Source organism: Anomaloglossus baeobatrachus, chromosome 3 (assembly GCF_048569485.1).
Source record: "Anomaloglossus baeobatrachus isolate aAnoBae1 chromosome 3, aAnoBae1.hap1, whole genome shotgun sequence".
NCBI classification, from domain to species: Eukaryota; Metazoa; Chordata; class Amphibia; order Anura; family Aromobatidae; genus Anomaloglossus; species Anomaloglossus baeobatrachus.
The window spans coordinates 338133471-338147350 of NC_134355.1; the positions used below are offsets into that span (position 1 = coordinate 338133471).

Genomic DNA, 13880 nt, shown 5'->3' on the forward strand with positions numbered 1-13880 from the left:
ATTTCACTGATTTTACATGTGTCCCAACTAACAAATTGTGTTGCATATGTGAAGGGCTTCAGTAGACGATATGTATTCCTCATCAGTTGCTAATGTCAGATGTCAAGTTAAGATGCATTCCAGTTTGCCTGCTGCATGATGTTATTTACTACGACTTTACATGTATGTTGGATATGGGGTTATATTAGTTAAGATTGATGCAGAGGACGTGTAGGAGGTTGAGAAATAATTACTATCTTGCGGGCAAAACTGATGTTGATCCTATTCATGAAGGCTTCACGACTAGTGATAAGCGAGCACAAAAGTACTTGGGTGCTCAGTACTTGAATCTAGAAAATCAGAGTGCCTGAATGCTTGACTCAAATACCGAGTACAAAAGGAGTGAATAGGAGACATATTTTTTGGCGTGAGTCCCCAGTTCTCTTACCTACCTTTCACACAATTTCTGTTTACCACAGTCTCCACAGCGGCAAACATCACCTTGCAGACGCCGCTCCATCAGTTACCATCATCCAGCATGCAGCTGGCAGTGTCGGCAACTTCAGTTCCATGTGAGCCTTCCAAATGTAAATGAAAATTTTATTTGAGTCCCCATTCCTCTCTATTCTGGAATGAGGACTGAAGCTGAACAAACAAATGGCAATGTTATTTTAGCAGGAAGGAACATTTGATAGCACACATGGAACAGACGTTGACAGACATTGCTGATGGAGGGCAGGAGACTGCACGGATTTTGATGAACAATGACTTCTGCTGTGGGAACTGTGGTGGCTAGAGGCTATGTCCAGGTTGGGTAAAATAACTTGGTTGAGCATTTAGCTTGATCACTTGCAGTACTCAATTGAGCACCAAGCAATGCCAGAGCACCACGATGCTCAATCAAGTTCCAAGTTGTGACCATCATGCTCGTCCATCACTATTCACGGCATGTCACAGTATTTGTGCTGAATCACTGCAGCTATGAAACATTAATGTCATGTATTAACCTTGCCCACAGTGGCTGCTCCAGTCATGAGTGCAGTGCATCAAAGTCAAGATGAGAAAAGCCTCTGTTCTCCAGCAAAAATATTGCCAAGTTTTTTCCAGAGACAGTTGGTGCACACTATCATAAAGGCAGCAAACTACACAGTCTCTATACGGAACACGTGTCATAACACGGGGCTATGCAGTAGCATACAGCATTAATGGTTAGTCTTTCCTGTTTAGCAATTATCCAAAGGATTGAGTCTTCTAATGTAGCTGTTACCTCTGGTGATAATTGCACTTTTCTGTAATTACTGTCAGTGTTCCGATTTCTGTTCTATTTATGTGTCATAACCTCATTTTTGCTGGGTACCTTTTCTCGGTAAATTATATATTTAAATATTTATTATTACTCTAAGCATGATGTTTGTTTGTCAAAGTAGCTATTATTTTACTAATCGGAATTATTAAATTTATATGGAATATTGTGATGACTGAAGTTGTGTGTTTTTTATTTTATTTTTTTTATTTTCAATCCAGGTATTTACTGTGACATTAAATGTAATATATATCCCAGCACAGTATATAGTCTATTCTTCATTGCACTTATAAATTGATTCTGCTGCTTTTATCACTTCATCTGGATATCTTTAATATGTATTTTTAGTAATTTTTAATAAACTTTCTTAGCAATTTTTTATCTATATTATTCTCCAACACATTAATTTGTACTCCTATTGAACCATTCCAAACTGGCAGCCACATATACGCCACTGATTTTCTCTCTCTGCATGTTCCCTCCTACCTACTTAAATACCTATCATTTCTTGTTATATTCTTTTTGTTAAGGGTTATTACCCAGATTGTAAAAAAAATATTTATAGTGTTGTACGAAATGCATATTAAAAAAGTGATAATGAGAATGAATGGGGTAGTGTAAAAGAAAAAAGTATACAGTATATCACAGGTAAGAATGTGAGAGTCTCTAACAGCAGCAAATGCACCATCACCATTAGCACTATCCATTCATAAAAAAGTCTACAAAATGCATGCCACATTTGGCTGCACTTTCCTCCAGAATGCATGCTTGTACTTGTTGGGAAGAAGCAGTGAACAATTTGACATATATGGAACATCAAACTTCTCAGTAATAGCAAGATGATGGTTTTGATGATGTGATACCATCAATTTGTATCAGTATTTTGCAAAGAATGGTCTGCCAACTCACAAATATCTATGAGGGATAGTTTTTGGATTATTTATTTAATAAATATTATTTAATAAATAAAATTGTATTATTTTAAAAAAAAATGGAAAGTATTTTTTATTTCATTTTGTTATTAAATGGGCTCTTTGTATCTATAGAGGTCACTTTGACATTTCCAAGGCTGCTTGTTTTAAACAATTTTAAAGGGATTGGATATACAGTGGCAAGCAAAAGGGTAACAATATTTTGAACTTTTCAATTTCAGGCTCCGTAAGTAGCCATCCACTATAGCTTTGAGCATGAGACTAAAGTCCGCTTTACACGCTGCGATCTCGCTAGCGAGATCGCTAGCATGCGCACCCGCCCCCATCGTTTGTGCGTCACAAGCAAATCGCTGGCCATGGCGCACAAAATCGTTCTGACCCGTCACACTACTTACCTGCCTAGCGACGTCGCTGTGACCGGCGAACTGCCTCCTTTCTAATGGGGTGGTTTGTTTGGCATCATAGCGACGCCACTAAGCAGCCGCCCAATAGAAGCAGAGGGGCGGAGATGAGTGGGACGTAAGATCCCGCCCACCTCCTTCATTCCTCATTGCCGGCGGCCGCAGGTAAGGTGAGGTTCCTCGTTCCTGCGGTATCACAAATAGCGATGTGTGCTGCTGCAGGAACGACGAACAACATCGTACCTGCAGCAGCAACGATAATTGGGAATAGGGGAGCATGTCAACGAGCAATGATTTTGAACGATTTTGCGACCTTTTTCGATCGCACATAAGTATCACACGCAACGACATCGCTAAAGCAGTCGGATGTGCGTCACGAATTCCGTGACCCCAACGACATCGCTTTAGCGATGTTGCTGCGTGTAAAGTGGCCTTACCTTCATTTTATAGACAATTATCTTGGCAATCTCCTACATGAATTTCACTTGTAACTATTTAGCGTATGATTAGTTATGTAGATTCTTATCATGTCCCTACATTGTTACTAATAGAAGAAATTAAGTTCCTGCTGAACCGCCACCAGTGGTGCTCAGAAGTAATAGAACAATAGAACAATCCGTAATGTATGAACACCGGTACACAATTGCAAGTAAATGTGAATGAAATAATTTCTATTCAATCTAATCCAATCAAACAGTTGGGGGTAGAGTAGAAGAAAAACCTGTATACATACCCGAGTGAGTCGACCAGTATGCACGAAACAGATTTGCTTGAATTGGATTGAGAAAATACCCAGAAGGATTCAGGCAGTGTGTAAGTTGTTCTAATACCTACATCTAATGGTGGATGTATGCAGCGATTAGAGTATCGGTGTTGAAAAGCCAATAATCACCCATAGAGAACATAAAGTACTTTCTTGTAAATGCCATATGGTGGCAGTTATTTGTTTTTCAACGCAAATTCTCTGACCGGTACACACACCTATTATTAGTTGTAGCTATTAGAACAACTTACACACACACGCTGGTGTTTAAATGCTGAAATATCATTCTAACTTCGTGAAAATATTCCATGAAATAGACTCGTGTGGAGTCAAAATGTTAAAGTTGGATTTTTCTAATTTAACTTGCATAATAAAATTATTTCTTTCACATTTACTTGCAATTGTATGCTGTAGTTCATACATTACTGTGTTGTTACTCCATTGCTCCTAAAAATCTAAATTAAAATTTTTCTCATTTTGCTAGTATTTGGGAAATTTTCTTTGGCTTTAAACACTGCCTGAATCCTTCCTGGCATTCTCTCCATCAAATTCAAGCATGTCTTGACCGAATTCTGTTGGTGCATACTTGTCGACTCACTTGGATATTTACCGTATTTTTCGGACTATAAGACACACCGGACCATAAGACTCACCCTGGTTTTAGAGGAGTTAAATAGAAAAAAGTATGGTCATGACACACTGTTATGGGGTGAGGATCTGCTGCTGACACTGTTATGGGGGGTAATGTCCCCAAATTCACTAACTAAGGTACCACATCCTGGTAATGATCCTCCTGCCTTGTATATGCTATCCCTCATCCTGGTATAGCCCCCATCCTGATAAATACCCACATCCTGCTATGTACCCCTATCCTGATAAATACCACCATCCTGAGAAATACCCCCATCCTGCTATATACCCTTATCCTGATAAATACCCCATCCTGCTAAATATCCCATCCTGCTAAATACCCCTATCCTGATAAATACCCCCATCCTGGTATAGCTCCCATCCGGCCATATACCCCCATCCTGCTATATACCCCCATCCTGATAAATAACCCCATCCTAAAAAATACCCCTATCCTGCTATATACCCCCCATCCTGCTCTATACCCTCATCCTGGTATACAGCTTGCATCCTGTGGCACACAAAAAAAACATTTACACTCGCCTTTCCCCACTCCAGCAGCATCGCTCATCCTCTTGTCAGTGCCAGCAGCAGCGCTGCTGACCTGTGTGGAGCCAGTCATCGTTCCCTGCAGCATCATTATGACCTCCTGTCTGCCTGCCCGCTGATGTGTGTGGAGCCGTGCGCACAACGATGACGTTTTCCCTGTGCGCACCGCTCTCAACATACATCAGCGGGCCGGCAGACAGGAGGACATCGCGATGCTGCAGGAAATGGTGAGTATAATGTACTTATTCACTGCCCCCCGCGCTGATGATGATGCTCGGGGCAGTGAATATAGCCGCACATGATCACTGCAGGCTGTAGTTGCTAGGGGTGATCACATGGGCTGGCTGCTAATTATGCACGCATCCCCCGCCTATCATCTCGCCCACCTGTCAGCTTAAGTGCTAAGAGATGATGGGTGGCAGGATGCATGCATATGAAATAAGCGGGCCAACGTGGTCACGGCAGGCGCTGCTACAGCCTGCGCATGCTGCCGATGACCCCTCCACCGCAACACCCTAATTCCCCGCAGGCATTCCCTACATTCAGACTATAAGACGCACCCCCCACTTTCCCCCAACATTTGGGGGAAATAAAAGTGTGTCTTATAGTCCAAAAAAAACAGTATATCTTCAACTTTACTCACAAGTGTTTGATTGGATTGAGGTCTGGGAACTCTGGGGGGCCAATCCAGCAACTCTAATTCCTTTTTATTGAACCCTTTTGGGTCATTGTCTTGCTGGAACACTATGTCATCTTTCTCATACCTAAACTACTCATGTTTATGAAATAACTCATCTTGTAGGATATTCACATATAGCTCAGCATTGAAATCACCATTTATCTGGTCAAGTATCCCATAGCAAAAGATTTTCTCAACTAAACTTAACATTGCCTCCAATTTCTTGACCTTTTAGCTCCTCTTTCTCTTGTTTCCTCCAGACCAATTTGCACCCATCAGAGCCTAGTCTAGGGACTTCCATCTCATTGCTCCAAATCAACTATTTCCAATTTTCTGCTGTCCACTTTCATACTTCTATTTAAACTCGAGCTGATGCTTCTTATGATGATATTGAATTTGAGGCTTCTTCACCACCTTTCTTCACACCATCATTCCAGACTTGTGTACCGTGTGTTACGGGGGGACCGGCAGATTAGGACCAGGGGGTATATATCCTAATCGCCAGTCGGGGCCCACCGTGCTCCAGATGACAATGGAGCTGCTGGCACCTGAGGGTTAGGCGGAGACTATAGAGCTGGATGGCTCTGAGATAACCCAGGAACTCTGGGAACCGGTCACGTGTGTTGGGACACGTCAGACCGGACGACAACCAGATTAGCGTTTTGGTGCACCTAGCGCTACACCAACCACGTGTGCAAGAAACACGTCAGGCCGGGTGGTAACCAGGTAGCATTGACTGGAAGACCGCCACGAAAGCGCCCTGTCGGCCACGTGTGTAGGACACGTCAGGCCGAGCGGTCCTCCGATTAGCGTTTCTGGCCACCTCTCGACTGGCCACGTGTGTGTAGGACACGTCAGGCCAGATGGGTACACCAGTAGCGTTGACCGGGAAGCCGAGGAAAATAAGGAACACCCTGTTAACTCCACAGGGGTCCTGGAGTACGCTGTCCGTGCGCGTAAGGGGCACAACCGGACAGGTGGCGCAGCAGGTGCGTTGTCCGTGTGCATAAGGGGCACAATCGGACAGGTGGCGCAGCAGGTGCTTTGTCCGTGTGCGTAGGGGGCACAATCAGACAGGTGGCGCAGCAGGTGCGTTGTCCGTGTGCGTAAGGGGCACAATCGGACAGGAAGCATAGCAGCTGCAGCCCAGTTAACGCCACTGGGCTGCTATAGCAAGACTGGAACGGCAGGAGGGAAGCACGGCGCCTGACCCTGATGTGCCGAGCCACGAATCTTGGCGTGACAGGCACCGTTCGCCTAACCCTACCTACCGCTTCCCAACATAGGCTTATGCCGCAATGAGGCTCTAACATGGAGGTGTGCTCTGACTGAGCAAAAGTGAAGACTGCGCACCTCCATGTTGTCTCCAGCCCCTTTTATAACCTGGGTCCGCCCCAAACCCAGGGTGGAACCACCAAGGTCCAATAGCAGAGTGCCATGTCATCAGTGACGTCACATGCGACCTATCCGGAACCGCCACGTCATTGATGACCTCATGGCAGCCACGCCCCAAACACTTCACCAGTCATCGTCTGACGACCAATACTGAGGTGCCAGATCATAGGGGCGGGCCTCTGTGAGCCAGTCCGGAGTTGCCACATCATCAGGACACCTGACAGCCTCTGCCCTATCAGGGCCTGCCACCTCACGGACATGCTCAGTGAGGTCCTTACCGGACCTAGCCTCTGGTGCACTAAGTGCCTGAGCATGCCCAGTAGCCTGAGCAACAGGCTCAGATAGCAGACTATCAGTTTGAGCATGCTCAGTAGGCACATCCCAGAACTTAGACACAGCACGAAGTCCAAGTACTTGTGCAAAGAGGCTGTTAGGGTTAATTGTGGGAGCATGCTCAGTAGCCTGAACTGAGGACTTAGTCTCAAACATAACACAATCAGGCTGGGCATGCTCACTAGGCAAAACACCGGGCTTAGACTCTGGCTGGGGTAAATCGGCGCACGCATGCGCACTAGCCGCCTCTCCACACTTAGACGTGGTGGAAGGAACACCCAACTGGACGACCCGAGGCATGGCCAAGAACGGCAGCCGGCGCCTGGGCGCAACAGGAACCGCAGCAGGCTGCTTGCGGCTATGGCGACGCTGGTTCGTAACACCGTGCATCATAAGCTGCTTGCATGGATGTCTGTGATCTCCCTATTCCGAAGCATACAAGCTACCTCTAATACAATTTTTGTCCCACCAGAACTGATAGGCATTATGATGAGCTGCCTTGTTGTCTCCAATATTTTGCCTGGACATCCACCTCTCACCCTTTGAATGGATGGACAGACTTCATTTCGTATTCTTACAACTGTCATGGCACACACGAGGCAGTTTGGCAATTTTCTTAGCCAACAGCTCGCTATAGTTTAACTGGATGATGCTATTTATATTTTCTTGGAAAGCCTTCTTCATGGCTGCTCCTTGATTTGAACCAGCAACCTTTCGTTTGGAATTCAACCTAACTAAAACACTGAGTAATATACAGGATGAAAAAAAAAGTTAAACACCAGGACCAAAATAGTAACAAACAAAAAAAAATAGTTGTAAGTCAAATTTTTATATGGGATAGCCAAGATAATTCTATAAAATTAAGGTAGTCTCACATTCAAAGATGTAGTGAGTGGGGAGATATGAAGCCTAAAAGTCAAAAGATCAAAACATTGTAACCCTTTTACTTGTCTTTGTAGTCCTAGGAGCCTCAGTATGTACACACATTTTTTTTCAAGACAGTTGGAGCCTTTGGATTATTGCTATTTGAGGCAAATCGACTGCAAATTACATTTTTGGAAAAAGTTGATGAAACCTGGTGAATTTAAATTTCAAAAGATTTGATCATTTCTAGGCAATGCCAAGTTGTGTTAAGAATTTTTTTGAGGAACATATACAACATTTTCAATACTTTTTGCTCTATTTTATAGATTTTTTTGTTATTTTTATATGTGTGGGGGAAGGGGGTTTGTTTAAGGTTTTAGAGTTTTCATAATATTAAAATGTTTAGCAGTTTTTTACATTTTTAATAAGAGATCTTGGTTTTCTTCTATACTTATATTTGAAATTATAAAAGTAGTACCACGATGGCAATCACAGAGAACATTGATAGGCCCCTGTCTTCTAACGCAACCCATCAACAACCCCACAACCGCAAAGGGGGAGGGTGCAATGCTACCTCTAACAATTAGATGACCAAGTTGGCATTGACTGCAATAACTATGTAGTTAGATTGTCAGGGTTAGCGTTATAGTTACCATCAAGCTTTCTTAGTGAATGCACCTTGACCTGTGGACACTATTTGGTGGCAATTGCACTCTGCAGATGAAGTACATGTATGCAGTTTGACATTAGGGGAATACAATCAGAGGCTCACCGAGTTACAATGTGTGCATTATACAATATTGATCCATAATACAGCAATGTGAGTAAGACATAAAACAACCAATGCCAAAATATCACACAAGTCAAAAACGAAACTTGGGAAAACAGTAATAATTGCCTTTTTTAACTGTTTTCTATTATGATTACACATAATGTAATACACCTGCTCAATACACCTGCTAATATACTACTACCACTACTACTACTACTACTACTACTACTAATAATAATAATAATAATAATAATAATAAAAATAATTCAGAATTTAGTGAACATTACATTTCCTATTTAACATCTTAAAGGAAACGTTCAAATTTTTTGGGCCTATATGGTTTAGGAGATAGTTGTATTTACCATGAGATAACAATTCTAAAGCATCTTTTCTTACAATTGTGAATGGTGTCACTCAACCTGAAAAATACATTATTTACCATTTGACTATTAAATCACACATGAAGATGTGACACATTCTCTTTAATGACTATAAGGGAATAAAACATCAATCTATTTATATTTTCTTTTTGTTTTGTTGCAGAATATACAGTACAGTCCTTTAGTATTTTACAACTATAAGCAAGGTGTTAAGCTATATTCAATTGTTGGCAAGACATTTCTCTTTTCTCACTCAAACTAAGATAAATGAACAAAGACAAAATAATTGGCATTCAACATACCCATGGGAGTTCCAACTCCATAACCTTTAGAATCTATAAGGCCTCCAATCTGTGTCAGGTTACAGTTGCGTTGTGTGACAAATTCAATGGTTGTTGACTCCATTAAAAAAGCATAATCAGAGGTGAGCACACGCTGAATCCCTTCTTCATTATTTTTGACAAGTACCGACTGGCTTCTGCTATTCATAAAGGCCCACATTTTTTCGTATGTTGGTATTTTAGATTTCTAAGAAAGAGCAAACAAGAAATATTTTATTATATGTTATTTTGGTTGTATTAAAAATATTATTGCACATTAACTGTACAATACCACATTGCTGCATTTAATATAGAGGATTTCCTTGTATTTTATGTCCTAACTATTGTATGTTATTCATAAACAATTATTTTTGCAATTTTTTTCTACATTTCAAATTTCTCTTGACCTCTGTAGATTTCTGATAGGCATGAACGTGTACATTAAATATGAGGATGACTTTTAAATTTGAAGTCTATTGGGAACTGTATGATCTACATTAAAAGTTTGGTAAACACATCTTGTAGAGACATTAAGGATAACTTAGCTCTGCTAATTGAAGGTTAGAAATAATTTCTTGGCTTCAACAGTCAAAAAGTTAATAATTTCAATAAATATTCATCAATTTATTTAAACCATCCTGAATTAAATTTATCTGAACAATAAAAGATAATTTTCATAAAGCAACAAGTAAAAAAAATATGTATGAAGTTACCATCTTTCAAAAACATAAAACAAGCATATTTGGTATCAGGATATCTGTAACTACCTGGAATATTCAAATATTATGTAACCTATCCTCTATGGTGAATATCATAAGATTTAAAAATCCACAATTGCTGTTTTTGTCACATTTTATCAGAACAATGGAACAAAATTGGTCATAAAGTCTATTATTAATTAAATTATGTACAAAGATGAATATATTTGTATTCATAAGTTAGCATACACAGATAAATGTGTGCCACTTTTAAGTAATGAGTTATCATGTATTTTTCAGTAATCATAATGTTAAAATAAATCACACAGATTGCCTTCTTTAGATATGTACATATCCATAAAGGAAACCACTCTTTAAATTTATGCTCCCTGAACTACATGCAGCATGAATCAGTGTATAGCTGCATGATTGCAATCAAGTATCTCTTTTTATAGAGAGCAGTAAGAAAAGCTGGATGAAGACAATAAGTATAGATGTGACTGGTCTGGAGCTGACCTTGGGTAGGCTTCTCCTTGCTCTGCTAAAGGTGATTAAGAATGTGAGTATACATTGGAGACACTTGTCAATCCCCTAGATCAGGGTTGGAAGAAGCCATCTGGGGCCACATATGGCTAGGCAAGTCTCTCCCTATGGTCCCTTGCCCGCTTTTTAAACTAAGTTTTCTCTGAAACACTGCAGTGTTTCACAGAAATATGCACCCGGTTGCAATTGCGTAGCCAGACTAATTCATGTTGCTCATGGTTGCAGGCAGCATTAGTCTAGTAAAACATTTCTTTTAAATGTTTAGGCTAATATTGTACATATTAAAACTTAACCTTTAATATGATTGGATAAAAACACATAAACAAAAGAATTTGCCCATGCATTAAAACACTGTTAAATTACAGTGTACCTCAGGTGACCCATAAATCAAGGTAGTATAACTCCGGGTAACACCTATTTTCCTACCCAGCGGGGAATGGAAATCAAAAACAAAGGGACAGATACGACTACAAAAGTTACATAGAGGATGGACCCATGATATTGTCAACCCCAAAATATAACACTATGGATTGATCTCACCAAGTCCAGCCGTGTTCATCCAGTCAGTGTATCTTATACTCCAGTCAAAAGAAATGGGTCAGGAGCAGGGCCTAGCTTCCTATTAACATACTAGCCCTAAACCATATAGCTCCTGCCCTAACAGGGAAGTCCACAGCTAACCCTAAATTGTGATGACCCCCATTCAGTCCTGGTGCCTCACCACTTTTGGCTCATCAGGGGAGATATGTGCACCATTCGATCCTAAAAACAGGATTTAAATCTGTCCTAACTGATCCCAGGTAGGTATACAAAATTCTGACTGGAGATGGACCCAGATGTAGGAACATTATTCCAAAATGGGTCACATAATACCAGAGATGGAACCAGGATGAAGCACATTATGCCAGGATGGGGCACATTATAATAGGATGGGGTAACATATCTGAAAGGGTATCAGGATGGGGCACAAAATATGGGAAAGGACATGCATGGTTGTCATAGTGGTAAATCTGAACATATGTAGCAGTGATGCAGAACACTGACTAATTTATTTACATTGAAAGAGATTAAGGTTTCTCTTCTGCATAATTGCAGGGGCAAATTTTTTGCCATTGCTGCTGATGCAGTTGCACTAGGGCACAGAGATGGAGGAGAGCACACCAACACTGGCGACTATTTCAGATAGATGTGGGTCAGATGCACATTCAGCTGCATTGCATTGCAGAACAGGGAACCCGCTGACCACAAACATATCTCCAAGAAAACCACTGCCTCTCTAAAGAAAGTGAGGGTAAAGGTATTAGACCTAAACCCAATTGAAAATATTTGAGGCAACCTGAAATAGAAGATGGAGGAGATCAAGGTCTTTAACATTCTCCATCTTCATGATGTCATCATGGAGAAGTAGAAGAAGATTCTAGTGGCAGCTTGTGAAGCTCTACTGAACTCTATGCTCAAGAGAGTTAAGACAGTGCTTGAAAATAGTGATAGTCACCCAAATATTGACACATTGGGAACAATTTATCCATTTTCACTTAGGGCTATACTAATTTTTTGCCAGGTATTTAGACATTAAAGGCTGTGTGTTCAGTTATTTAGAGGGCACACCAAATTTGCATTGTTATACAAACTATACACTGAACACTTTATATTGTATTATAGTGTCTTATCTATGGTGTTTTCCCATGAAAAGATATACTAAAATATTTACAAAAATTGGAGGGGTTTATTCACTTCTGATAAACTGTAAGTAGGAGTCTCATGTCTGTTATGTGATGTGTATATAGCAATTTAATTTCTCCAATCTGATATATAAGGCAGTCTCTATGTCTCCTATGTAATGTTTATACAACAGACTTAGTGTCTCTTATGTGAGGTATATACAGCATTCTCAGTGTATATTTTTTGATGTATAGCACTGTCAGAATCTCCTTTATGGTATATATAAAGCAATACCAATGTATCCTATGTGATTTATATTCAGCATTCTCAGTGCTTCCAACCAATATTTCAGAATTGTTGTGTTTATTTTTTGCCTGCAAACAGATGGACAAATAATTTATTAATTGTAGGCAAAATGTTTAACTCCTTCACGACCGGCCGATTTTGCGCTTTCCGTTTTTTTTTTCGACACCCTTCTTCCGAGAGCCGTAACGTTTTTATTTTTCTGACAATATAGCCATGTGAGGGCTCGTTTCTTGTGGAATAAGTTTTACTTTTAAATTAAATCATGAGTTTTACCATATAGTGTACTCAAAAATGGCCAAAAAAACTCCAAATACAGAAAAATAGCAAAAAAAAGTATGATTGCACAATTGTTTTTAAGATATTTTATTCACTGTGTTTACTATATGATAAAACTGATGTGTGGGTGTGATGCCTCAGGTTGGTGCGAGTTCGTAGACATAAAATATGAATAGGTTTACTTTTACCTAAGGGGTTAAAATAAATCAGACGTTTGTCCAAAAAAAGTGGCATAAGGTTTGCGCCATTTTCCGCAACCCGTAGCATTCTCATTTTTTGGGATCCTTGGCTCAGTGATGGTATATTTTTTGTGTCTCAAGGTGACGTTTTTAACATTTTTTCCTGTTATTGCATTTTGCGCAAAATTTGTGGCAACCAAAAAACATAAATTTGGTGTTTGGATTTTTTTTTGCCACTATTCCATTTACCAATCAGAATAATTGATGTTTTATTATGATAGATTGGGCATTTCTGAACACGGTGATGCCAAATGTGTGTATATTTTTTATTTTTTTAACCCTCTGATTTTCAATGGGGCAAAAGGGGGTGATTTGAACTTTTAGGTTTCTTTTATTTTTTTAATTTTTCAAAACTTTTTTTTTACTTATTTTTCATTTTACTAGTGCCGCTAGGGGACTATAACCATCAGCTGTCTGATTGCTCTTCCGTATCTGCTGATCACAGCTACACAGCTGTGAACACCTGATATGCTCATCTCCCATCTCACACAGCTCTCGGCCGTGTGAGACAGAAGTGAGTCATGTGAGCTACCATGATAACCATCGGATCCACGTGATCACGTCACGTGACTTTCGGTGTTGGGCGGTGAGTAAACGGAACACTGCTACCGCTATTATAATGCCGCTGTGACAGTTTCACAATGGCATTTAAGGGGTTAACAGGTTCGGGCAAATCACGTATCTGCTCGTACCTGGTAGGCACACATGTCAGCTGTATAAATCAGCTAACATGTGTGCGGATCCCCCCCGACTGCCCCTAGGAGGGGGGGATTAACACCATGACCACTAGGACATAATTTTATAGCCCACGGTCGTTAACGGGTTAAAGGGATCATTTAAAATTTGGAGGTTAACA

General features: G+C 40.5%; 1 protein-coding gene across 2 annotated transcripts in view; it reads right to left on the reverse strand.

The window, feature by feature from the left end:
* The window catches only part of GRIK2 (glutamate ionotropic receptor kainate type subunit 2), a 1450753-nt gene that overhangs the window by 153329 nt on the left and 1283544 nt on the right, over positions 1 to 13880 (reverse strand). For both annotated transcript variants that reach the window (XM_075340094.1, XM_075340093.1), the window contains one exon: positions 9283 to 9508. In XM_075340094.1, coding sequence (XP_075196209.1) covers positions 9283 to 9508 — 226 coding nt within the window. The remainder of the gene's footprint in view (positions 1 to 9282; positions 9509 to 13880) is intronic.